Source organism: Aulonocara sp. 'chitande type north' Nkhata Bay, linkage group LG13 (genome assembly GCF_057382095.1).
Source record: "Aulonocara sp. 'chitande type north' Nkhata Bay isolate Kocher_YH1m ecotype deep benthic linkage group LG13, A_spYH_male_GT1.1, whole genome shotgun sequence".
Taxonomy (NCBI): Eukaryota; Metazoa; Chordata; class Actinopteri; order Cichliformes; family Cichlidae; genus Aulonocara; species Aulonocara sp. 'chitande type north' Nkhata Bay.
Window position 1 is genome coordinate 31,314,130 of NC_141356.1, and position 26,397 is coordinate 31,340,526.

The 26,397-nt window shown below is 42.3% G+C and overlaps 3 protein-coding genes across 3 annotated transcripts; 1 reads left to right on the forward strand and 2 right to left on the reverse strand.

Moving 5' to 3' along the window:
* Nucleotides 1–5,247: 5,247 nt before the first annotated feature.
* LOC147316404 (uncharacterized) lies at nt 5,248–7,863 on the forward strand. The gene has a single exon (XM_086259894.1). The coding sequence runs from the start codon at nt 5,344–5,346 to the stop codon at nt 7,036–7,038; it is 1,695 nt and encodes a 564-aa protein (XP_086116020.1). The 5' UTR covers nt 5,248–5,343; the 3' UTR covers nt 7,039–7,863.
* Nucleotides 7,864–7,948: 85 nt separating this feature from the next.
* LOC147316405 (zinc transporter ZIP9-like) lies at nt 7,949–11,781 on the reverse strand. Its single transcript, XM_086259895.1, has 7 exons — nt 11,642–11,781; nt 11,362–11,467; nt 10,981–11,139; nt 10,817–10,885; nt 10,402–10,487; nt 10,184–10,318; nt 7,949–10,069 (listed from the first exon to the last, which is right to left on the reverse strand). The coding sequence occupies exons 1-7, from the start codon at nt 11,735–11,737 to the stop codon at nt 9,809–9,811; spliced, it is 912 nt and encodes a 303-aa protein (XP_086116021.1). The 5' UTR covers nt 11,738–11,781; the 3' UTR covers nt 7,949–9,808.
* A 1,709-nt stretch (nt 11,782–13,490) lies between these two features.
* LOC147316406 (mechanosensitive cation channel TMEM63B-like) lies at nt 13,491–22,742 on the reverse strand. The gene is made up of 14 exons (XM_086259897.1): nt 22,586–22,742; nt 22,386–22,506; nt 21,844–21,977; nt 21,601–21,738; nt 20,965–21,118; nt 20,684–20,790; nt 20,478–20,564; nt 20,324–20,389; nt 19,964–20,126; nt 19,475–19,580; nt 19,114–19,281; nt 18,886–19,001; nt 18,696–18,767; nt 13,491–16,122 (listed from the first exon to the last, which is right to left on the reverse strand). Exons 1-14 carry the CDS (start codon nt 22,603–22,605, stop codon nt 15,943–15,945), a joined length of 1,632 nt encoding a protein of 543 aa, XP_086116023.1. The 5' UTR covers nt 22,606–22,742; the 3' UTR covers nt 13,491–15,942.
* Between the last annotated feature and the right edge of the window lie 3,655 nt (nt 22,743–26,397).

Below are 26,397 nucleotides of genomic sequence, written 5' to 3' on the forward strand. Positions count from 1 at the left end.
AAACATTTCTGGCACATCCTCCACATCCTAACACCAAGACTTTAATATTTGAGACTGCTGTTAAGCAGGTCAAGTCAGAAATGAAATTTCATGCTCATCTGAGGCTACAGATATACAAAACCCAATTTACTTCACACCAGCTCATTTCTCATATGTAGGAAAAGGTAAGTTCATTAAATGAAACTTAAAGGCTCTTTGGCTCACATCTTCATCTGGATGGTACAGCATAACCAGGTTAAGACAAATGCGTCATCTCTACAAAATATATTTGTGAGTGTTTTTCAGTGTTTTCAATTATTTGTTTTAATTTTATTTTTCATTGTTCACTGTGGCCTGGTAAACATTTTATCAATATATATTTCACAAGGCCATCGTTAAATATTTACAAGAAATCAGGCATTATACAGTGTGTAAACCTCAATCCAGTGTGATTTGGATGCTCACCAGAAAATGTAGCCAGATATCAGCTGGGTTTAGATACATTTCAGATAAGATAACCTTTGTTAGTCCCAGAGTTGGGGAAATTCAAATTATTACTGCAGCAGAGTACACAAGGCAGGAACAAATGAACACATGCAGCATACCTGACATCAATAATGCTATGCAAAAATAGAAGAAATATAGACTAAGAAATAGATATGTACTTATATATTTAAGTCTATATATCTATATCCATCTATCTATATATATCTGTATCATTGATCTGTATACATACATGTACATATATATGATGCAATAATACAGATTACTATTAGAAGAAGAATGAAACATTTCATAGTGCAGTGTTTGGGTGTTAATAGTAGCAGGTATTTAGTATTGCACACTGATATATGTAAAGAGCCCAGTGTGTGTGCATATGTGGTGTACATTCACTGCTGTTGTGCAGTGTACAATTTGACAACAGCTAGAGGGAAAGGCCTCCAAAATGTCCCCTTTGCACACCGTGGGTGCAGCAGCCTGTCACTGAAGGGACTGCTTAGTGTTGTCAGAGTGACCTGTATGGGGTGGGAGCTGTTATCTGACAGAGATAACTACCTCCACTGGGTCAAGAGGGCATCCCAGAACAGAGCTAGTTTTCTTGATCAACCTTTTCAGTTTCTTCCTGTCCCCAGCAGACCACACTATAAAACATGGACAATACCACCAAAGAGTCCTAGAAGGTCTTCAGGAGCTCTCCCTGCTCCCTTCCAAAAGACTTCTCTGTTGCAAATACAACCGTCTCGTCTCTATCCTTTTGTGTACATGGACTCTCTGTTGTTACTCCAGATCAGTTTATTGGTCAGATCACTTATATGAGTCAGCTATCTTAATGCCCATTCTCTGGATGTTCACTGGTGTAGGTGGAGTCCACTACCTGCTCCTTGGTTTTCGGAGTGTTGATCTGGAAGTGGTTCTGCTGGCACCAGTTGGAAAAAGTCCTCAGTCAGTTTCTCTGTATTCCCTGTTGTCCTGTTGTCAGTAAAGTACACAATGAGGAGATGCTGTCATTGCCCACTCATTGTTTCAAAATAGAGATAGCCTACATAGTTCATACATATGAGAGACTGTTATGAGTCAATTAGGAGAAAGCGTTAAATGAGCTGTGGGCCACTGCTGGCACTGTCATCACATTGGAGGGTCACTTTAGTTTTCAAGTAGTATAAAAACAAACAAGAAAAACCCCACAAATATTTCAGAAAATGTAGTGTTTTGTTTGTTTGTCACTGAATAGTGTTGGAATAAAGTGTGAAAATTGTGAAGGATTAAAATATTCCAAGAGCTCAAATTACTTCACCAAAACATGTTTCAATCATATTTTATCAACACAAATTTCACAGGTTTATTGAATATGAATAACTCGTGTAATTCAACTCAATTGTTCGAGCTCGTGCCAAAGCAAAACATCTGTGTGCAACCAATGTCGACTATTAACGGTTGGCGCCGCTTTGGAAGCAGAAACTGTTGGTTTGAAAGCCTTTAGTGTCTCCTTGTGGCGGGACTCTTATACTGCACTGCAAGATGTCGAGCAGTGTCAGCCGTATGCTAGAAAGTGATACATTAAAATTTCTGGGGTCACCATGAAGAGCTTACGTCCTTTCTTGGTCAGTGTGTAAAATGTGGCACAGCAGAATGAAGAATACTGATGGGCAGGGCTGGACTGGGACAAAAAATCAGCCCGGGCATTTTGACTAGAGACCGGCCCACCAGGTATTATAGGAAAAACCATAAAGCCTTTGAATGAAAACAAACGTCGTTGTGACAGTGATGTACACTGTCTTGTTGGTACATATGTATCAATCTAATAAACTTAAACCTACACCATCCTCCCTATTCTGGTATTCTAAACAGTACTTAGCCGAAACCCAAAGACTGCTTGGTTGAGTTAACTTCCTGAACTATCTACAACATATGGTGGAAACCTGAAATTAAGACAGAGAAGACTAGAGGTGAGACATGACCATTACTGAATATTAAAAATAATAAATGACAGATTTAGTGATATTTTCATAAACTATTTATTTACCACATCAATAAACAGCATGGCAGGGCAAAATATTTTTTCTAACATGGCAACCTTTTAAAAGTGAAAGGAGACAGAAAGACAGGTGAGAAAGAATAAAACTTAACTGACTTTTCGATGGCATTTTACACAAAGTACTAGTACAGTATCTAGAAAATGTGGGAAAATACTGGCATCATGTACAGTACTTTCTTCTGAAGAAATTATGTTGGGACCCTGAAAAAAACTTACTATGTACAATAATGGATTTCTATAAATTTGACATCAGATGAAAACTTTGGTTGTAAGATTCGGATAATTATTTGTTGAAAGCTAGAAATTTTAAATGAGAATAAGAAAGAAAAGTATTTCTTTGTGCCCCCCTCTCCCTGTTAATGCTCTACCTGGCCCCATGGCAAATCTTTGCTAGACCCGCCCCTGCACAGTTACCAGCTGTCAGCTACATAGAAAAGGTGTAAGTTGTCTCTCAGAAACAGTTCATGGCTTTCCTTCAACCCATTCATGTCACCTAAAAGGTAAACCTGTTTCTCCATCACCTGTTCAGCGCTGATGATTCAGTAAGGACATCTCCTGGTTTCATCTTCATGTTTCCCTCTCACCAGATAACCAAACCGATATCATGACCAGCAGCTTTTACAGCTGTGGCTCCAACAAACATCAGCTGTTACTAGAAAGTGATATTAAATAAATTCTAACAACAGCTTATCAAGTTTAAAGGCGCTTCTGCTGTTTAACACGACCTCTGCTAGTTTCCTCTTTCTGGCGCAAAGCGGGAGATAAACAAGCAAGAGAGACGGGACTTGTGGCAGAAACGCCGATCAGCTGATCATTGATCAGTTTCATGATTGAAGTAGCAGCAGGAGAGGGAGAACGAGAGAAGAAGAGGCAGCTGTGCAGCAAAGACACAGAATAACTCCAGCTTTGTGTCTTTTTTTATTGTAGCTGAAGTACCCAAAGTGTCGGCTGTAGCCCCCTGGGTGGGGTCACGTAATAATAGAAATTCTGTTTGAAATTACTTACAAGTTTGCACAGATACATGTTTAAATAAATGTATTTTATTTATATAAAAAGTGAGTTAAAAATTAAAAAAATGGAGATGGTTAAGATTGTGATGTTTCTCTTTACTCTGACCTACATTTACTGCTCTTGTAGTAAAATATGTGTCTCAATGATTGGACTTAACACTTTGCACATGACTCGGTAGCATTAGCGCTTTATACCGACCAGCCTGTGTTGTTTGCTTTTTGAATAAATTTTCAAGGAAAAGCATCAGTCTCTCTTGTATTGATTGCAGATTGGGTAGGTCCTTGCAGATTCTCTGGTTTTTAAGTGGACTTTTTATGTTTTAAAAATGGAGTTCATCATTTGGTTTTCTCTTACATATTTACACTGACCTGCTTACTATTGCTCAGGTTATCTGTTGGGAAAATCTGCTAATAGACTGGTTGTCTTTTAAAAGATCCTGGGAACTTCTGCAACTTCATGTAACGGTAAAAAGTGTGACAACCAACCCCAGTCTACCCCATACAAATGTGTTTTTTTTAAAAGATATGTAATTAATTAATTATTGGGATGTTTTTACTTTTTTTTTTTTTTAATGCACAAGAGTCCATGAAATGCTTTTAGCTAATGCAGCATTACATGTCATTATTAAAAACCAAAATGCAGGTGAATAATATAACAATGGGTAGTCTGCTAGAGATTCAATAAAATAAGACAGGCGCACACATTTATAGCTTGGTATGTGAACGCAGAACAAAGAGGAAGTGGCACCTACCTGGCAAACTAGAAAGAATGAGTCTTGTTAAGGATAACCTTTTGCTCAGGGGGAAATTAGTATTTTATGACAGCACCCAATCCAAAATGCCTTCTGGGATGTTTATTCAAACTGTGGTGTATTTACCACAGAATATAAAAATCTCCTATATTCTTCAAAATCAAAAAGTCCAGGTTACAACTCACAAATAAAAAATTAAAAACTAAATAAGTCAACATGTATAAAGACAATAAAAAGTTCAAAATCGAATCTTACCCAACCCAGCACTGCTGGATGAGCGCATGAACAGCAGGCATGTAACTTGAATAGCTCTAATGTATTTCTACTTGATCTAAGTAGGTCTAGGTCATGCTATTTTCAGTTTTGGCTGTATTTTGTTGAAAAAATTGTTCTTTTCACTCCATACTAATTATTTGAGCTTTCCTTACTTGTTATTTTGCAGATAAACTGCATTGTCATACATACAGCGACGCAGGGATATATAATCATTTAAACTCATCAAAAGCAAACAGCAACAGCAAATTCAAAAGCCCATGAGCCACGCATCCGAGTCCCAGTTATATATAGTTTAGCATTTTAAAAGCTTTCTCTTTTGATAAACATGGTGGTGATTTTAGTTTGTGGCAGCAGCTAAAGCTTGGCTGAAGCAGACAGTGAGACTGGAAAAGAAAAAAAAAATCAAGACGTTGCAGTGATCCAGGGAAAGTAAACCTGAATGAAACGCTCTGGTGGGATCCTAAGTGAGCTGTGCATAAATAAATCCCTGTAAACCTCAACAGACTGACCCTTTTTTAAATCCATGCTTGACTGCAAGCGTTTATTTAACACGTTCCCGTCTGCTTAAATAAAGTTGGGTTTTTTTGTTTATTATTCGGCCTGTCATTGCTCACAGTTGAGGTAAAGACGGTTAATGAAATACCGACTGTTATTTGTCCGCGAGGAAGTAGCTAATCCCCTGCTGACCTCTCTGTGCTGCAGACCGTGCGGAAGCGCTGCTCGGTGTAGCACCTGTGAGCCTCAGGACCTCCGTATCTGGCATCCATTAATTTAGCTTTTTAGTTTTAGGATGGAGGAGCTGAGGTGCAGCTCCCCTGTGCTTAAGTTGGACCTGAACAACTTCGACTCTCCCGGAGCAGAGAGCAACCGACACGTCTTAACGAACTCTCGCTCGCTTGAGTCTTGCGCTCGGCTGGGTGTAAAACCGGTTCAGCTTTTAATTAAATCTCTAAACGACTTCATTGCTGAGCAACAGGACACGCCGTTTGAGACAATGAGAGTCATGCATGAATCTTATGAAAAGGAGAGGCTGAAGACTTTACAAAAGTGCGGCCAGGAACGGCGGAGGATTATCCAGGCGGCCGGGGACAGGCGGCCATGCAGCAGTAAAGCCTCGGGCTTGGAGGTGTTGCCTGACACCAGACTGGAAGAGCGCTCAACAGAAATGCCCTATGCAGATCTCTGCTCTGAAGAGAAGGCTGTTAGCAGGTCCTCCTGCTCTGCTCCTAGTAAAAGGGATCCAGAGAGGAGCACATTGTGCAGCTTCAACCTGGGAGACCTCATACACTCCCCAGCTACCGAGAAGAAGCTGAAGAGGCTCACCAAGAGCATCCAAAAGCAGATGTGTGTCACAGTATCGGAGAGAGACCAGAAGATAGCTGCTCTGATGCTGGTGAAGCATGAGGAGGAACAGGCTCGTTTGAAGCTCAACCAGCAGGAGGAATGGGAGCGACAGGAGGCCCGCAGGCAGGAGGAGGCCCAGCAAGTTCAGGCAGAAAAAAAGAGGAGGAAGAAGCTGAAACGGAGTATGAAACGCTGGAACGAGGAGCTGGAGGCCCGCAGGAGGCTGAGGGAGCATCAAGAAAAAGAGAAAGCAGAACAGCTTAAGCAGGAGGTGCTGCTGCAAGAAGACCGATGGAGAAGGCTAAAAGAGGAGGTGGAAGTGTACCGCAGGGCAAAGATGGAGAGTACACAGGAGGAGGCGGAAGAGCGCAAACGCTACCAGGAGAAGCTGCTGACCGAGAAGGAGGAGGCGGGGAAGAGGGAGCGAGAGAGGGAGAGACAGGTGGCAGCGGAGAAGGAGGAGAAGGTCCTGAGGAGCAAGATGCTGAAGGAGAAGGAGGAGCGGAAGAGGCTGCAGGAGGAAAACCATAAAGAGCTGCTGAGACACATCTTGCTGAAACACCAGGTTGAGCTGCAGGGGGAGGAAGAGGAGGCGCAGAGGAGGAGCACACTGGAGAAGAAGTTGCAGCGCTCCTGCCAAAGGCGTGCCAAGTCTGTAGAGGCACGACTCGAAGAGCTTCGGGAGCGGGCTGCCCGGGAGGAGGAGATGAGTCAAAGAGTGCAGCTGAGGGCCGAGCTGCAGAGCGTCCAGCAGCTCACACACAAGCAGATCCTGGTCCAGCTGAGCCAGAGACGCATGGAGAGAGCCGCCCTGCACGCCTCAGCGCAGCACAGACGCAGAGCTCAGAAAACCCGGCAGAACAACAAACACAGGCAGCTCTGCCACCAGAGGCTCAGAGAGGAACTACAGAGAGAGGAGGAGGCGGTGAGGAGAGTCAGAGAGAGCCGCATTTCCACAAAGGAGCAGAAGAGGGAGCAGCTGAGAAGGCAGCGAGAGCAGATACAGGAGGAGGCACAGAGGCTGGCTCGGGCCTCCTTTCACATGAGGGAGAGAGTGAGGCAGCAGACGCACAGCCGGACCTTTGATCAGATGGCGCTTGAGGCTCAGCTGACTGCGTCTTTAAACCGCATGAATCTGTGAACTCTATTCAGACTCTGTTTTGCACCTGTACACTCACCCAGAGCTGCTTAGAAAAGGATCTGCAGTCAAATAATAGCTCCAGAGACTTGCAGAAATACTGAGACATCACTGTTCTCTGCACTTTGAATGTAAATGAATTTAAATTCATTATAAATGGTCCCCGAGATGCAAGGGCCCTTGAACATCATATCAGAGCTGTTCTTAAAAATCATTTTTGGCCATTGTAATGACAGACACATGAACATTTGGTGATTTTAATAATCCAAAAAGTCAACTTTTTATTTGATAGAGTGCAGTAGCTGGGTTACAGTTTCAAAGACTTCCAAACGGTTTCATTTCATTTTATTTAGTTGAGGTTAACTGCTTAGATCAGCAAGACCTCTGAGTGACCTCCTGTCAGGGTAAACTTTACAGGCACCATTGTTTCCTCAACCATTTGTGTTCAGTACTTCACAGCAGTGTATTCATTTATATTTGACCCCTGGCTAGTTCTTAAGCCTGAGATGAGATTGATTGTGTAGCAACACATTATATGCAACCCACATTCAACTAGTGACAACAAATATAACCATCTGGCACTTAAAGATTGATGGCTAGAGCGTTTAGCTGTTAGTAGACTGCAAATAAGAGGGGAGGGGATAGTCTGCAGAGGTTGGAAAGGAATCAAAGTGCAGTCCTACTGCAATGCTCTGAATGAGCTATGAGGACACGAGGCAAGAGTTAATGTTTGCTAGACCACGGTGTTGCCTGTTTTCCTGTTAGTCTGACTACTGTGTGTTATAAAATCTTTATACCACTTGAAGATTTTTATTACGTGCAAGATTCAAACAGAACAATGCTGTATCACTTTAATGCTAGGCCATAACAGATGTTTGATTTCACCATTAGCAGCGTGATCATGTGTGCCACATTTTTAATAATTACATGAACTGTAAACGGGAGCACTTCCTGTATTCAAATTGGGGTCACATGTAGGACAAATCATCAAAGAACTCCAAGGAACTCTCTTTTCAGGCAATAGTAAAGAAATCTTTATTCTCATGGCATGGTGTTCAACTTAAAAAAAAAAAAAAACTCCAGCAAATGAGCCCTGATCAGGGAGTTCATAAAAACACTGGATTTTATTCTAGTGGTGTTCCACCAATGGCAAGCTTCCACCGAGGGTCAGAGTGGAATTTTCCACCAGTAGGAGGAAACAGGAGTCATCAATATTTATCAGACAAACAAAAATTTAATAAGCAACACTAGACAGCATCAACCACAGACAGTGATTTAAGGCATTCTTGAAGACAAAGTTTTTTTTAAAGTAGTTAAAATCCAAGTCCTCGGTTGAATCAGGGTATTTGGTGGCCTGTCATTTATAAACCCAAAAACCTTCCTTTTGGCTAATACTCCTTTGTCATGTCTTCTGTGGTCACTTCCAAAGGTTTGTAGAGCAGATGGGTTACATTTATGCAAACCTAATTGGTCTCTAACCTGTGCATGTGTTTTCATATGGGTTCATACATGAACTGTGTTTAGAGCTTAATGAATAAAGGACAAATTTAAGTGTAAAATATCTTAACTTTGGTTTACAATACAAAAACTATGAAATTAAAATTCAATCTCAAGATATTTAGTGTAGCTGTTAAAAGGGGAATTCTGCTCCACACGTTAAACATAAGTAAACAAGCTTTAGGTCAGTCGATGCAGCAATGTACAGCGTTGTGTGACGAAAACAAAAAAGAATCAAGTATAAAGTAAATAAATAAGCCATTATAAAACCAGAAGACCTTTCACGTGTTTCAATATTTCACATGTTGCACACACTAAAGGAGCTGAAAGAAGGAAAGTAAAGGTAAAAATTGCTCTAACTGGCAGTGAGTCAATAAAACATCTGTAACCTCCAGAATCTGCTTGATAGTTCTTGATACGTACCTCACCTGCTGCCAGGAACCCGTCTCCGTCTAACGTATCACCTAACATGAGAGTTGCTGGACCAGTTTACCGGTTGGTCTTCTCATTTGGCTGCAGTTATTATCACTTCACCATTGAGAGGTTCAAACCTTTGCCCCTTTTCTGTGTTTGGATGTTCTCCGCGTGTCCCTGGTTTTGTCCCAGCCTTATTCCACACTGCACAAGCATGAATGCTCAGTCAGAGAGATGATTCTAAATTAGCGTTAGCTGCAGCTGTGAGTGCGAACAGTTGGCCCGCGCCTCTGTGATAGCAGACAGACGGTAACCTGTCCAGGCTGCCTCTCACTCAACACGATCCCCACCATAAACCAACTCAGACAAACAACATTATAAAAAAAACTTTGTAGTTTGTATTATTGCACATTTATAATCTGAAAATCCGGCCATATTTTCAAACTCTTAGCCGTAAAATATAATAATATAAAGTGTACGCCCTAGAGACCTTATTTTCTAGGTGAGAGAGTATCGAATTATTTGGTTGTTCCTGTAAATCTATTCACCTTTCAGGATATTTAATACCTCAACATGCCTTCAGCGGACCGTGGCAACAAATGAGAACTGTTTCTGCTTCCTCTGAATGGAAACTCAATTCAGCTATGAAACTATATTAGTTACCCGATTCTTTATCACCTCCCGGAAAGCTTTTTGACACCCAAACAATAGCCTGACACAAATCCAAGTTACACTGAAATAAGAGGACCAAGGTAGACTCTGTCAAAGCCTATTTTGTCCTCTGATCATTGTGGCATACAGTACAGGTGCTCAGAGTTTTCCTTTCACCCCCTTTTAAAATAAATTGCCCTCATGTTTTCTTTTAGTCATCGTGCAGTCCGAGGGCCAGCAACATCGGAAGCCCCACACCGATGATGAGGGTGAGGCTCTCCAGGAGCCCCAAGTGTGTCTGCTGGTGGGCTTCGGCTCCAGACTGCTGCTCGGAGTCCAAGGGCAGCTCATCAGTCCTGCTGCTGCTGATCTCAGGGAGAACATGCACCGTGGCCACATAGAGAAACGTCCCCGCTGAGAAGAGCATTCCCACTCCCGTTGCACTGAGCTGATTCTCAGATGAGCTTCCAGACTGCAGACACAGCACACATCAAGTTAAATAACTCAGACCCAGCAACCGTCTAGTCACTGGGATTTAATGCATCTCCTTTCAAGCAGACACGACAGTCAGATTGTGCTTTCTTACTGCATATAATATGAAGTAAGTGGCAATAGCAACTATAGGCGCTGCAGCTGAAAAGGCCAGTAAGTGTCCCTGAATGAACTTCTTCTCGAGGCCTCCGTGCATCAGAAAGGAGACCAAGCCAAAAGCGGCGGGCGCCTAAACAGGAGACGGGAAAGACGGTCAATGGCATCGTGCTCGTCACCCAGACATCTGTTCATTTCAATGAGCCGTTCTCTCACCTTGTGCAGAATCACAGCAAAAAACACTACAACTTGTACTGTCACTTGACCTGTAGCCACAGCAGCACCCAGAGCAAATCCATCAGCTAAAAGCAAACAAAGAGATTATTACTCTATGGTACAGCTACTTCTTTTATGTGGATTTGTATAGGTCTCCGGTCTTTAAGATCTGCATCATGGATGATTGTTGTTTGATTTGTGACTGCTGTCAAGCTTGGTTGTCCCCGTTTAAATAACTGTAAAGTTAGATCCTGCAGGCTGTGCTGCAGAATCACATGCTGAGTCACACGGGGGCATAAGGAACGTTTCCTTATAAACTTTCCACCCCTGTGACCTCGAAGCCAGTGAAACAGTGCGTCTCAAGCAAAAGCAAGAGAAGAAATATGCAGAGGAGAGGTTTGGCTGTGTCACGTACCTGCAGCGTGAATAACCAGGCCCAACGTGGCTGTGAAGTGGACGCTGTTGGACAAACAAGTCGTCTGGTCTGAAATTAGACATCGCACACGCTGAGGTGGTTAACAAATCTGTGGAGGCAACACTCTGCAATGTAAAGCTGGCGTGAGAGTTCTGATAACTTGCCGCGTGTGGAAAGGTAGCTTCCTATCTGATCGACGACAAACATGAAGGTGAACCCGAGCGTCAAAGCCACCCCAATGAGGAACCGAGGTGGGCCTCTCTCTGCCACGGTCCCATTTTCTTTACTGGAATTTAGACCGGATGACACATCAGAGGATGACGCTGGAGACGGAAGATGAAGAACAGAAAGAGCTTTTGATGAGCTTGTTTTTGTTGTTTTTACAGAGAGCAGCTTTTTCATCTCCCACCTGCCTCATCAATCATCTGGAGGCTACAATCAAACACATGCAAATTTGGTGGGTTAGCACACCCACATAAACACAAAGCTTGCACAGCAACCATTCTGCTTCGTTGTCATGTGCATGTTTGAGCTTTCCTGCTCACCTTTCCACGAGTCTTCCAGCAAACCCACTCCCTCTGGGATGGTGATGGCCAGCGCTGTCCCACACAGCAGACCTGCCCCCAGGATGGAAACGAACTGCAGGCTTTTCTAGGGTTAAGACACGTGATTTCAGCAGATGACTGAGATTCCCCTCACAAGTTCTAGTTGTTCAGCAAGTTTCCAAAACAACAGCCTTGCACATTATGAAGGCACGACAAATAAGACAAGATGAAGTAGATCCAGACAGTCCGCTATAAACAAAGACTGTGGGAAATCACTTACCTCAGACGGTCTGAACAACAGTGGGATGAATCCGAGGAGAAAGGAGCCTACAAACATCGCCACAGATATAAATGTAATAATCAGCCCTCCGTCCATGGCGACGACTTCTTCCTAACAAGTATTTACCCGGTTCGCCCCTTTGCTTTCATTTCAGCGTTAGCTCCTACTGAGATCCGGGACGGTGTGCGTTCTCATTGGGTCGCTGGAGTTTAATCTCTACCATCAGACAACACCAGAATGCTGTTCTGCCTTTCCACGTCGCACCGCCGTGGCCGCCCCCCTCGTTTGCTACACAGCTGCTTCCCAAGCAGCAGCACCAAGTGTCCGACAGCGAGAACTGCAACCTGAGTGGAAGCAAAACTCCATTCCTCTGTGCCCCAGTTAAACATAACCCAGGCCGGTTTTGACAGGGTGGGTTAAAAGGTATTTTCTGGAGAGGTTTTACGCGCCCATCCTACACTGTAGGACAACAAAGGCGTTAATTGCATCTTTTAGGGCTTCGATTGCGCAATTGTTCACCACCCGTTTTCAGTTTGGAGTAAAATCTCAATCTCAACAAAGTACTCCCAGACCACACTAAGTGGACACTATAAAGAGCACAGTGAGTGTGTTAAAGACGAATTCCTTCACAACGCGAGGCTCCTGATGGAAGAAGAGGGAGTGTAGGTCACTGGCAGGACAGGTTACATAAGAAGTCGATACACTCCTTTTTGCATACCACTAATATAGTTTAGTACGTAAGTAAAGTTTGTAAGTTTTATGTCAATTGCTATTAAAATAAAGCACTGTGCAACAATTAAAACACGCTATCAAAAGAGAGAGTAAAACACAAGAAAAAAATGTATAGAGGGCCACAAGTGCCAAAATAAATTAAATTACATACAAATTAAAGAATTAAATTTCATTTATTCATTGAAATTGGAAATAATTCTTATAAATGAAATGAACAGATGTTTAATTATTTAAATATTTATTCATTTTCAATTTAAATTAATTCACTACACATTTAATTAATATGTTATTTTCTGTATTGGCCTGCCATACAATTCAAAAGTGAGAAACAGATTGAGACAGAAAGTGTTTCAGAAATGGCTGAATAACCATCTCTGGGGTTTACAGAAAATGGTCAGAAAACGAGAAGTGAGCAGCAGTTCTCTAAATGAAAATGTTTTGTTGATGTCTGAGCTCAAAAGGAGAATGACCAGGCTGCTTCGAGCTGACAGGAAAGCAGTAGCAGCTAAAATAACCACACGTTACAGCAAGCACAAGACCAAAGTGGGCATCACTTCTGTCGGCTAAGAACAGGAAACTGAGGCTACAGTTTGCACAGGCTCACCAAAATTGGACAATAAAAGAAGGAAAAAAAAAAAGTTGCCCGCTGGCGAGTCTTGATTTCTGCTGAAACATTTGGATGGTAGAGTTAGAATTTGGCATAAACAACGTGAATGCATGGACCCATCCCATCTCATATCAAAGGCTCAGAGGTGGTGGTGGTGTATTTTTTTGGGCACACTCTGGTACCAACTAATCCATTTAAACAGCACTATCACGTCAACACGGACCAAAACCTTTGAGTAATGTTTCCAGCACCTTGCTGAATCTGTGCTACGAAGAATTAAAGCAATTCTGAAGGCAAAAGGGGGTCCAACCCAGTACCAGTGAGGTATAACTAATGAAGCTGCTGCTAATTGACCAAATAAACCTGCAACAGCAAAACCCCGATTGTATAGAACTGAACACAAATTCAGCTTTCATGTGCAACTGAATAAAATAAAATTATAATATCAGAAAGATATTACTTTAAATTCCTCTACCACTGGACGATTGAACAGAAACTCTTATCATCAACTAAGCTGATTAAACACATTTATTGTTGAATGAACTCAGGGGAAGTACAGAATATGTCTGTACAGACAGACCAATGGAAAGAATGATAAACGAGTAAGTCGAATGTTGAGATATGCCATTGTTACTCTCAATATCTAGAATGATCTAAACCTAAAAAAGGCAAAGCACAAACAGAACAAACAAAACATTGTGACTGTGCACTTTTTGAGATGCAGAGACAAACAAGCCCACAACCTCCGTTAGAGATCTGCTGTTTAAAAAAAAATTACAACCCCATTATTTGCATTAAGTTTATACAGATCTTACAAAGATAGTACAAAAGAAAAATCCATCATTACAGAAATCACTGAAACCATGAGACTAACAAACGTAGATCTATAAGCAAATTAAATACAAGAGCACTGGGCTGGACAGCAGTAAGGTTGAATACAGTATAAAACATCTGGCTTAGTGAGAGAACCGTCCCATTAAAGTTGCTTAAATACAGAACCACTCGTATCCTACCTTTATCTCACCAAATACGATATATTTAACTACATCCAGTGCTTAGTGGAGACATGGAAATGTTAGTTGAACTGAGATTAGAGTTACTGGAAAAGATGTGTTACCTGTGCTGACACATTCAGACAGTTCAAGCCAGCTCAGAGGTATATTTAAAAAACAAACAAACAAAAACCAAACGAAATCACCTAATCGTGATGCAAAGAGCACAGGAATCAGCGGTGTCATACAATTGTCTTGTTAGTACCATGATGATGAACCTATACGTGGTACAAATACACCAAGATGTGCCCTTCTCCATCAGTCATACAAGTGGAAGATCAGTTAGCGCACATTTATTTTGTCTATGGTTCCAAAAGCTGGTACAAAACGTGTTTTAATATGATCCCATATCATTAAGTCAACAGACAGCAGTTGTGCTTTGCCTTTTATCATAAATGTTCTTCATTTTTTAAATATTTCATAGGGTAGCTCATAGTGTTGCAATGTTGTTAAAGTATTCTGATTAGAGTTGCTGCGTTTCTTGATCAAATGTGGTCTTTTAGAGCATGTCTATATGCTCACAGACACTTCTGGGTCAAACTCGATTCCTTCACAATCCCCTCTTTCCTATTAAAGACAAGTACGACACAAAAAAAAAAAAAATCTGTAACTGTTATAGTTAAATCTTGCCCATTATTTAGTGTTATCGAAGAAAAAAAAAAAAAAAAGAACAGTCTACACCCCTAATCTCTCCTCATTGACTACAGAAACTTAAAATAAGCTATCGGCATGATAAAGTGTCTACATAAACATTGACATTAAAGAGGGCCTGACAGGACAAAAGAAGAAAAATGGCAGCCACCTGAACTAAATCTTAATTTCAAGCAACTTACAGGAAAACGTAAACAAAAAGGAAACGAGAACAACGCGTACAGAAGCACAGTCAGCATCATCTAAAACTGACCCGGGGAAGGGGGAACCAAAAAGGCCTTTCTCTCCTTCCTCATAGCTAGACCTGCCACAGGCTCTCAGCTCTGGTCCTTCTGCAGCAACCGTGCAAAGGTTTCCCCCCTTTTTATTTGGAGGCAGCATTAGTAGCAGCATTCCAACTGCAGTCCCAACAAAAGGTTCAGACCCAGAAACTAAGATCATTATCAGTGTAGTGTGCTGAGACATGAATTATCTTCTTCCACAGCTTAAAGGGTGTGTAAAGCATGACAGCGTTAAAAACTCCATGCCTACCAATAAATACATGTCGAAAAAAAGGCTATTTTACAAATCCAGAGATTTTTTTTTAATAGCTGTACAGTGTCAAAGCTTCCTGGAGTGTTAAGTAGCATTTTTTCCCCAGTTTTTCAAGGCTTCTATGGAACTGGAAGAATCATGTGAGACCATCTCATCTGGACTGATAGCACTATCTGGCATAAAGGCTGCTCCCATCATCTCATGCGCTCATCTCTCCTAATCTTCTTATTTTCTGAAAACATCTAGTGCAGTTAGCAATTATGGGAGAAATCTCTCCACGTTTTTGAAGCTGCATGCCATACTGCAGTACCTTAGTGAAAGTGGAGCGTACTGGTCCTGTCATTCGGGTGCAATACCAAGGTAACTCCCCTTACAAGACAAGGCAATGATTAATGTCTTCTTTCCATTGGTCCAGAGAAAGCGACTGGGGTGTGCCTCAGTTGCGTCAGGAGCACGAAGATGTTGCTACCCTTTCGATGCCAGAGTAGATTCCTTCTCCAGTAGGTACACATAGGATGCGGCCTGGCGAGGCCCAGTAAAGGAAATGTGAGAGTCTTTGTGCGACAGTCCGTTTAATTCTTAGTAGACAGGGCAGGGTGCTTATGTTAGTGGAAGGTCCCCCAAGGAGGATGAGATGTTTCGGAGAACCGTTGGTTCAGTTCCTCATTTAATTCACTCATTCAGTGGGCTCCTAAAGTGACTTGGCTTTCTATTCCCAGGTGCAATCATTGCCGCACTTCATTATCAATTAGGCTGTCCTCACCAGACTGAAAGGCTTCATTTAAGCCATTGTCAACACTGATTATTTCCTCGTCTTGTGAGGACCCCTGGCCGTCGTCCTCACCGCTGCCAGAACCAGTCTCATCTGAATTTGGCTCTTGTAGTACCTCAGCAATGTACATTTGCTGTAGGGGACAGTCAGAAATAAAAGAGTATTACAGTTTGGTACTCATCTTTATGTTTCTCTACAAGGTTTTTTGTTTTTTTAAGGCTTGGTTCTACAGGTTCTACCATATGTGTGTGTTTTTCCTAATTTATCCTTAACTGAAATGTATTGTTAAACAAGAAGCATGCTGATGGGGACTTCCGGTGTCATGGTGGCGAGAGTAGCAGCATAAACAGGAGCTCCTGCATCGATAGCTAAAATAATCCGCAATTCAAGAATATAATTCATTAAAAGCGACTTCCCCTTTAAGAATAATGAGCGGAGATAAAAATAAGAAGGGACGAGCCCCAGGCCGAAGCTTAGAAACGCGACTTGAGAGTAAGACATATGAAACACGCTCCGAGCAAGAGGGCGAGAAGATGGCGGCGGAGGCCGCAACATCAGCGCTAGGCCCCCTCAGACAAGTGGTGAGTGAAGTAGTGGCGGAGGGCATGCAAGACCTTAAGGCAGAGATGAAGAAGGAGCTATCGCTCGTGAGAACAAGTTTGAAAGAGGACATGAAAGCCCAAATGAGCGAGTTAACACACGAGATAAATCAACAGGTTACCGCCGCCACAAGCAGGATCGAGGAGGTGGGGAAACGTCTGGAAGAAATGGAAAGAAACATGGTAGGGAAGGAGAAATGGGACATTGGAGTGAGGGATGCCATTGTTCAGCTGCTGGATAACCAGAGGCAGCTCCAAGAGAAGGTTACGGATTTGGAGGGGCGCTCACGCCGTAATAACATACGGATATATGGCATCCCTGAGAACATAGAAGGCACCTCCATGCTAAGGTATGTGGAAAGCATGATGATATCGGAGTTGGGGGACGGTGTGGACTTGGGCAGCGAGAAGAGCCTAGGGATAGAGAGAGCTCACCGGGCGCTGGGAGTGCAGCCGCCGCCGGGGGCGCCCCCTCGATCAACGGTGGTGCGCTTCTTAAAGTTCAATATTAAAGAACAAATCCTACGCGCTGCATGGAAGAAGCCTGTATATATAAAGGAGAAACGGATTTTCTTTGATCACGACTATGCCGAAAACATACAAATGAAGAGAAAAGAGTATGGCCCGGTTAAAAAAGTACTTAAAGAAAACGCCATCCGGTTCCAGACCCCGCTTGCTAAAATGCGGGTTCATTTTGACTCGGGAATGGTCCTATACAATAACGCGGAGGAAGCTGCGGCGGATCTAAGAAGACGCGGATACACGGTGGGACCGGTGGCCACAAGAAAGCCCAAAGGCGTTACGGCGGAGATGATCAGCGGTATCCTACCGACGAGCGTGGTTGGGCCGCGACGCGCCGGGAATACAGCTGATCTACGCGGGAGCGTACGGGAAAAGCTGAAGGTTTTCCAGCGCACGGAGGACGTCGGTACGGAGGAGTAACACCTGCGCCCCACCCGCCCCGTTTCGCTGTTAAGATGATCATAAGACCAACGGAACAACAGGTGCGCCGGGCTGCTGATCAATACAGGGGGATATATGGTTGGATGGCCTCCTCCCCTGGCCGTGATGGAATATGGCACGTCGATATCCCTTTGATCATAGAGTGGTGAGGGGCCGATGCAGGTGACTCACGTGTTTTTTGTTTTTGTTTTTTAGTTTCCCTTTTTCTTTTAAAATAGGAAACGAGAGGGGCCCCACACTGTGGCATTTCCCCCAGACTGAGAGGAGAGAAAAAACCTCTCTTATGGAAGACCTGGTTTATTTGGTTAAGACAAGAAGCATGCTGATTATACTCCCTTTGTCTCTTCCGTTTAACCTTGTCAGGGTTGTGGGCGGGGCTGGAGCCCATCCCAGCTACTATAGGGTGAGAGGCAGGGTACACCCTGGACAGGATGTCAGTCTGTCGCAGGGCTAACACAGACAACTATTGGCAATTTAGTGTTTCCAATGAACCCATCTCCACTAACTGCATGTCTTTGGACTGTGGGAAGAAGCCAGAGTACCCAGAGAGAACCCACGCAAACAAAAAAAGACCCTTGCCTGATGGTGGAATTGAACTCAGGGCCTTCTTGCTGTGAGGCAACAGTGCTAACCACCATGCTAACACGCTGGCCTACTGATTAACTGTACCCCACTAACTGCATGTCTTTGGACATGCAGGGGACAACGGGAGTATATCTCTTTGGCAATCGTGGTCTTGGATAGGTAGGTTTCTTAACAGATTCTGTTTGATGCATGCATCTTGTCTTCATATATGGATGTGTTTTGCCATCATTAAAAATACTAGCACCTGCCACTGCCACCCTTCAGCCTCCTAACAGATATAGCTACAGTATCAATTTCAAAATCAAGCAAGTTAGATAATTTTGGTTGTACAGCCTGCTGTAGTGAAGTTCTTCACAATCTCACCCCATCCATAATTCATCTGTAAACTAACATTGCTCCACATGCACTGAAAAAGCACAATTGTGCATTAAAACTATATGTTACCCATCTTTGTCCTTTGTTTTTGACTTCAGCTACTAAAGGCTTTGGCAGAGCATCCTGCTTTTTAACAGGATGCTCTGAGGTTCATGCTGACATTGATAAACCACTGAATACATACCGCTGCCTTGTTGGCAGCAGAAGGACACGCCGAGTCTCCATTTTCCGATCCGTCCACAGCCTCTGTTTCAATCTGACAGAGAAAACACACATTGAAAGTAGTTGAGCATGAGACTAGAGTAAAACACTAGAATGGCTAATCAGCATGATTCTAAACAGCAATACGCTATAAAAAGTGACCATCTACCAACCTTGTAGTTGTGAGCGCTGAAATATTTAAAATACCCAAAGATGACGTGACAGAGGCAAATGATGATTGTGATGATCAAAACCACAAATGTAAACATGGATGTTGCGGCTGAAAACCCTGGAGGAAAGAACCGGGAGAGACATTTATTGCACTGGGATCTGTCTTTCATAAATAACACCAGACATGTGTAAAGGACCAGAGTGGCCTCTAGGTGGAGTCGTCTTCCTACCCGAGCGAACAGTGGAGAAGAAGAGAAGCCAAAACAGGCAGAGGATAGGAGCAGCCACCACTTGGTTTACAGCTCCAGAATGGATCTTCTTGTCCAATTTAGATGGCAGATACGCATAATACATGTTGTATCTGTCTGCTAGGTGTTTTAGCAGCATGTACATCAGCCCTGCACAGGGAACAGAGGCAAGCCAATCAGTAAAGCTAATCCAATTAGGCCTGCCGATAAGCCACTGTATAAAGAACTGAATCACTGCATGCTGTCTGTCCTCTACATGTTTATCCTGCTGTAATTTAATCAGCAAACCATGTTAAAGTGAAACAGGAGCAAGCTAGCAGGGCTATTAAACAGCAGAACTCACCGAAAGGGACTATGATTGGGCAGGTTATGCTGTAGGTCATAACCACAGTGAAGACACACATCATCCAGGCATAAGCTGCCCCAAACTGGAACTCATAAGCCTGGTGCTATAAAGAGACAACAAGCCAACTTAAAACAAACATTTTAACTACCAAATGTGGCTTTTTTTTTTTTTCTTTGAGTAATAATCGACAGTTGTTATAAAAAGGTTGGATTACATAGTTTTCACCATTGTATTTCAGCACACAGTACAAACATAAAAGTGGCAGTGAAACAACCGCAATCACACCAGGCGATTTAAAATATTACTCAAACATTTGATCCAATATGAAAATTGTCAGAGAAAATTTTTCTAACTAGTCAAGTATCTCATGTCAGCAATACTCCAAAAGCCCAAGACATTTATGTAAATATCTTTTCACATTGAGAGCACTGCACATAGTGCATCTACCCTTCTGTGCCCTTATTCCCATCATATGGTCTCACTAACCCTTTTGACATTCTTTCTGTCAGCTGCAGAGCGAGCCAGACAGAGGCGGATCATGTACATCAGTAAACCAGGAATCCTCAGCAAGTCCATGGCATTACCGATGAATGCAGATGCTATGACATAGTTTACAAAGAAGGCTCCATTGTCAGGAAGGAAAACACACCTAAAAAGCAAAGAAAAAAGAAGCAATCATCAAAAATACTAAAATGAGCTTTGAAAATTATTGCAGGATTCAGTTTCATTACAGATTAATTCAAGATGTTTTTGGTATTCCTAAAGGACTGATATAAATATTAAATACATTCAAATCACATACTGCTCTATATATAATAGCATAGCACTGTGCCGTACACTACTCACTCAAATCTTATTTTAGCTTCCTGCAAGAAACTTTTGTCAAAAAGCCACCGGAAGAAAACATCCAAACTGCAAAGAAACAGGAAATGAAATTAATTATCTGAAATATTTCAGATGCTTGTACTGCTGGGCAGCGCAAAATAAAAACATACTTTACCTGGTGAGTCCAAGAGAGGGCAACAACAGGACCATAAAGATCAAGAAAGTGTAGCATTTATGCATCGTAGTCCTGTTTTCTCCTGACCTATACAACCAAATAAAAAGGTGAACACATTAATTTATGCAATACACCAAATCACTTTAAACTTAAAATAAAGACTACATAACTCAAATACTGTTGACCGCAGAGAATTTAAACCGTACCGGGTCCAGTGCCTTTCGAAGAAGGCAGAGTAGTAGACGACAGTAGGAAGTAAGGCAGAGAAAGACCACAGGAGGAGGGTGGGGAAGAACTGGGTGATGATTGGATTCTGAGGAACAGATCAGACAGACGAGGATATGTTTATGTAACTAAACAGGTGAATTCATGTGCTTCTGTATTAGGATGCAGACTTGTTATGCCTTGAACTCAAATGCTAAGAGAAAAACATGAATATGCTTATAACTTAAAATTTAATCAAGCATTCAAATTTTGGGACGCTCACATTTAAGTACTCCACTGGTTTGGTAACATTGAACTTGTCCATGGTGGAGATGATAATGGCAGGAGTGGTGAGAAAGAAGAGGAGGATGAAGAGGATACTGTTGATTAACAAGCAGCGGAGCCACCACTTCAATCCTCCCAGTGACAGATGATCCCTGTGGGATAAAGGTTATACAGCGGTTAGACTGACACAGTCTGATGACCTGCAGTTACGGACACAGCTGGCTGGTAAACTGATACTGCAGCTTAAAAAACAATAGCTCATCTGGAGTGAGGTAGTATTTTTTTTGAAAAATGGACTCATTACATCCCAAGCAGCCCTACTGTGGTTTTGCTGTGTGGGGGTGTTGTGTAGATCTCACCCCACTAAGCAAGCCACAGTTGCTTAGTAGCAGATGTGCCTTGGCTGATTTTCTTAGAGTAGAACGGCTGATAAAATAAAACCTCAGTTTTAGTTCCCTTCCACCCACCCTGTCTTTGTGACTTCTATTTCACCCAGAAACCTTATTATTACTTCCCCACATCCCGTCGCCTTATATGGGTAAGTAATGGTACTGAATCAAATTAATCAGTTAAGAGCGTTATGAATAAACAGTTACGAACAGCAGCAGCACTTGTTACTTAAATGTGTTCTTACCAGTAAACATTTTGTGGATCAGGGGCATAGGCGATGGTCCATTTTTGTGTATGCAGTTTGCCGCTGAATATAGAGCTTCTGGGCTCACGACGGCACTGACAGCCATGACACTTGCAGGCATTGAAGTCCTTTAAAATTCTGGGAACAGAGATCGTTGGGTAATGAGCCAAAGAGCTTGTCAGTTCAAAAACAATGCAGCAGACACATATACATTTATTTTCCCATGAGGGTAAGCGTACGTACATTGCAGCTGTGCCTTCATCCTCGAAGGTGACAAAAGCCATTCCTAAAGGTTTCGAGTTGATCTTCTCCCTCTCCTTCCTGCATTGTTCTTTTAAGCTTGCCTCCAAACGGGTATAGAAGCTCACTGCCTCTTCCTATGAAAGACAAAAAAAAAAAAAAAAGTGATGATATTTTTTAATGGTTTACTGGGATACACTGGGATTACTGTGTGAATGGGTGGATGACTGAATGTGTCAAGCGCTTTGGGGTCCTTAGGGACTAGTAAAGCGCTATACAAATACAGGCCATTTACCATTTACCAATGTGAAACTGTTGCATTTAACCAGTAAAAGCCATTTAGTGTGTTAAGGGGTTACACAGTCCCATAGCTTCATGAAGGAGCAGTGGAAAAACCATGAATTTTTAACCTGATCAAAAAGATTCAGTTCATACCCATACCTATTCAACTGATCTCACTACAGAGTCCACACTTCATACATTATGTTTCGACATAAGCTACACCAGTATTAGAATGCACTGTTTTAAGGTAAAGTTATACTCACCTGTTCACACCCTTTAACGATACAACAGCACAGGTGTCCACAGGGCTTTGGGTTGACCATGGTAATCTTCCCCTGTGTCTTCAGGTCAATAAAGAATTTCTTACTGCGTTCTGTCTTTTTCCTGAAATTAACGCATCAGCAATTAGGATTACTGAAGATCTTCAAACACGCAAACACATATTTGTTTAAAACATTGTTACCTTTCAGTGCTAAGATACATCAAATTGGCTACATCGTAACAGAGACGAGTTTCCAGTACACGACAATTATATGCCTTCCTGTGAACCAAGGGCAGAGAAGGAGACAAAATGAGTCCATTTTAAAGTACAACGATTCATAACACATTCCTTATATCAGCACAGGGACTTTTCAAATATTACAATAGCATCTGCAAGTCAAAATACCGGGGACACATATACAATTGCAGTTAAGTGACTAGTACTTTGAGAACTGCCATCAATTACACAATGAAGTTCATTTACATACAGGTTCTTGTATTAGTAATGCTATATTGTACATAGAGACAGAATTTGACATGAAGGGCTTCTGACCACAGAAAAGTAAAAGGTAACTGGGCCTAAAGACTAACGGGAGAGAAACACGCTTTCTGTGATTCTATTTGTGTTTTTGTGCTAATCTTGGATATCTTAGGTTGTCTCATTACTGTCATATATGTCCTGTCATTAAAACACTGGCTTCTAACAACTAACAGTGTCTCGAAAATAATTTAATAAATAAACAAATAATATGGATGCATGACTTTTAACTTGTCTATTTTTTAGGCTGAACACTGCTGCTAATGTCACTTAGGTAAATGGTTTCAGGCTCTCCCCTCCTGAGTTTGACAAACGTTCAGGATCAGAAAATGTGTGACTCACAGGTGCTGTAGCGTATGGCCACAGCTTCACTCTGAGCTCCATCTCCATAGAGTGCAGACAGTGATATCTCATACTCCTTAAGACACAGGACAACAGTTTATTGAGATATTGTATTTTTTTTACTTCATAATATGTACTCCAACAATCCAATAGTTCTTCCCCACCTGTCTCAGGTCGCCTCCACTTAGTGAGGTAAGAAACATCATCATCAGCTGCAGCTTCCCAGCGCACTGTCATGTCACTGTCTGAGAAATTAGTTACCCTAAGGTCAGAAGGAGGAGGCACCTTCACTAGAGGATTCGTGCAAATTTGATATATTTGACTTCTCTGTTTTTTTTCTCTCTGAATTATTTTTGAAAAGGAAAAATAATAATTTGAATGTGAAGCAAAACATGTATGGTGCTCGGTAAAGATGACACACCGACCCACTCCTTTTTTGTTTTTGTTTTTTGTTTGAGAAAGTTTGTTTTCATATTAAATAGTGTCAGTGACGTCATTCTACCCGACTACCACAGGTAAAGAAAAGCCTGAATCTGTAGATCTTTTTCTTTTCTTTTTGTCTAAAACACAAGAAATAAAAAAGGCAAAAAAGCCAGGGAAACATAGGAAATAATGTTTTGTCAGGCAATGACTTGTTGGCACAAGAAGAGTGGTCGTTGGTAGCCATGACAACAAGGAGGTGTGTTTGTTGCTGGCAGGTAAAAGAAAAAAAGCAAAGCAAAAAGTCAGGGGAAGCCCAGGCTACGAGGGGTCATCCCTTGGAATTTTCACTCCAAGATCGCCCGCCTGGACCTCCCCCTAGCAGGTGAACATACAGAGGGAAGTGAGCCGAGGGCTCGAACCCGGGCCTGTATGTTGCTAGCCTGCTAGCCCGCCACATGTGGCCACATGACGGGCGAAGAGAATGGGGCAAATTGTTCTATTTAAAGAGCACTACGCGCACATCGTGCGATCAGCCTTTTCCATTAGCTGGAGACCACACATTTTTGCACTCAAAAATAGCGGCGGGGCCTCAGTCTGTCTGTGGGGCATCGGGTATACCGGCCATTTGCCCGGTGGGCCGATGCTAATTTTGCCTTTTAAATGGCCCAATGTTTTGTTGTTGTTGTTGTCGTCTTTTTTTCCTAACCGTGTAAACAGTGAAAGGTGGCGGATTGGACAGATGCTGGCAGACGTGTAAAAAGAACTCAGTTGTTTGGTAGTGGCTATGGTGGAGCTTTCACACATTCAGTCAAATTAGCAAGTGGTGGAGGCCAGCAGGTGGATGGGGGAAAGGACTGGAGGTGGAGAGACCCAAGGCGGCCGCCAGTCCGACTGTCAGGTGAAATGAGCTTCAGGTAAGAAGTTATGACCTGCAGTCTATCTGGGTCAGACCAAGTTTAGGTGGAGTTTATTTTCCTTGTGCTAACTTGTGCTAACGTTGTGCTACAGTCAGTTACAATAACTCGTACTGTGTACTAGCTAGCATGATGGAGTTTCTGTACAGTTGGGTGGGTGCTATGATGTTACTGGTGAACTTTATTTTATTCATATGGTTAGTTAGTAGAGTTGCCAACCGTGCCATAAAAAACGGAATCCTCTGGTATTCAGAGTTAATATTATGCGTTTTGTATTGAGCTGAAAATAAACTCGATTTGTCCCGTACTTCAGCTACAATATAAAAAAGACAAAAAGCTGGAGTTATTCTGTGTCTTTGCTGCACAGCTGCCTCTTCTTCTCTCGTTCTCCCTCTCCTGCTGCTACTTCAATCATGAAACTGATCAATGATCAGCTGATCGGCGTTTCTGCCACAAGTCCCGTCTCTCTTGCTTGTTTATCTCCCGCTTTGCGCCAGAAAGAGGAAACTAGCAGAGGTCGTGTTAAACAGCAGAAGCGCCTTTAAACTTGATAAGCTGTTGTTAGAATTTATTTAATTCGGTGCAATTACTTTTTCATATAGGACCAAGTATGTTTGGATAGCTTTTTCCCCTTGAAAACTGCCGTTTAATATTAGACATTCTTGTCTAATATTAAAATTTATTGATCTGAAACGTGTAAGTGTGACAAATATGGAACAAGATACGAAATCAGAAAGGAGGCAAATGTTTTTTCACAGCGCTATAGTCTGTAAATGATCTTTTGGCTATAGTAGATCTTTGACTTGTTCCTTTTTTAATTGTTTGTTTAAAATAGTTTTCTCTAGGTTAAGGCGCACGGTCCAGGCCTACAGAGCAGTGGTCTGGCTGTTGGAAAACCCAGTGAACTCACAGTTGATGCCAAGCAAGGAGGAAAAGCTCCTCTGAAAATTATAGCCCAGGTATATCTGGCTTTGTATATGATCACAAATATGTTAAATATATTGTATGTACCGTATTTTTCGGACTATGAGTCGCACTTAAAATCCTTTAATTATCTCAAAAATCGACAGTGCGCCTTATGTATGAATTGTGGTTGTGCTTACTGACCTTGAACCGATTTTATGTAATACACGGCGCTTAAAAATCTGTCAAAAAATGTTTTAGTACGACTTTGGTAAGCTATGAAGTCGCACCGCTTGATGGATTGTCGGAGCATTACGGCTACGTAGTCAGGAGCCTGGCGGAGTGATACGTACTGTGCTGCAACATAATATTACTGTATTGTGTGTGGATCATGACCCCAAAATGCCAGCTGTTAAGAGACATGCTGACGAAGCGGATTTCAAACTCAAGGCTGTCAGTCACGCAGTAGAACATGAGAATAGAGCAGCTGTGAGAGATTTCAATAATAATGAATCAATGGTACGGAAGTGGAGGAAGCAAGAAGAAAGAGTTGAGTAAAGTTTGACTTATCTGGCTGTTTTGTTTCGCTTAATGCGTTTTATAGTCCAGTGCGCCTCATGTATGAAACCAGACCTGTTCATCGACAGTGCGCCTTATGGTCCGAAAAATACAGTGTGTTAAATCTGATTGAACTATAATCCCTTGTCTTCTGCACAGGATGGTGAAGTCAATTCTGTGGATGTCCAGGTTAAGGATAATAGCAGCAGCACATACACCTGCACCTACACCCTACGTAAGCCTGTGAAGCACACTGTGATGGTCTCCTGGGGAGACGCTAACATCCCTGAGAGTCCATTCAGGGTGAGTATGCACTCACACACTCTCTCACTTTCA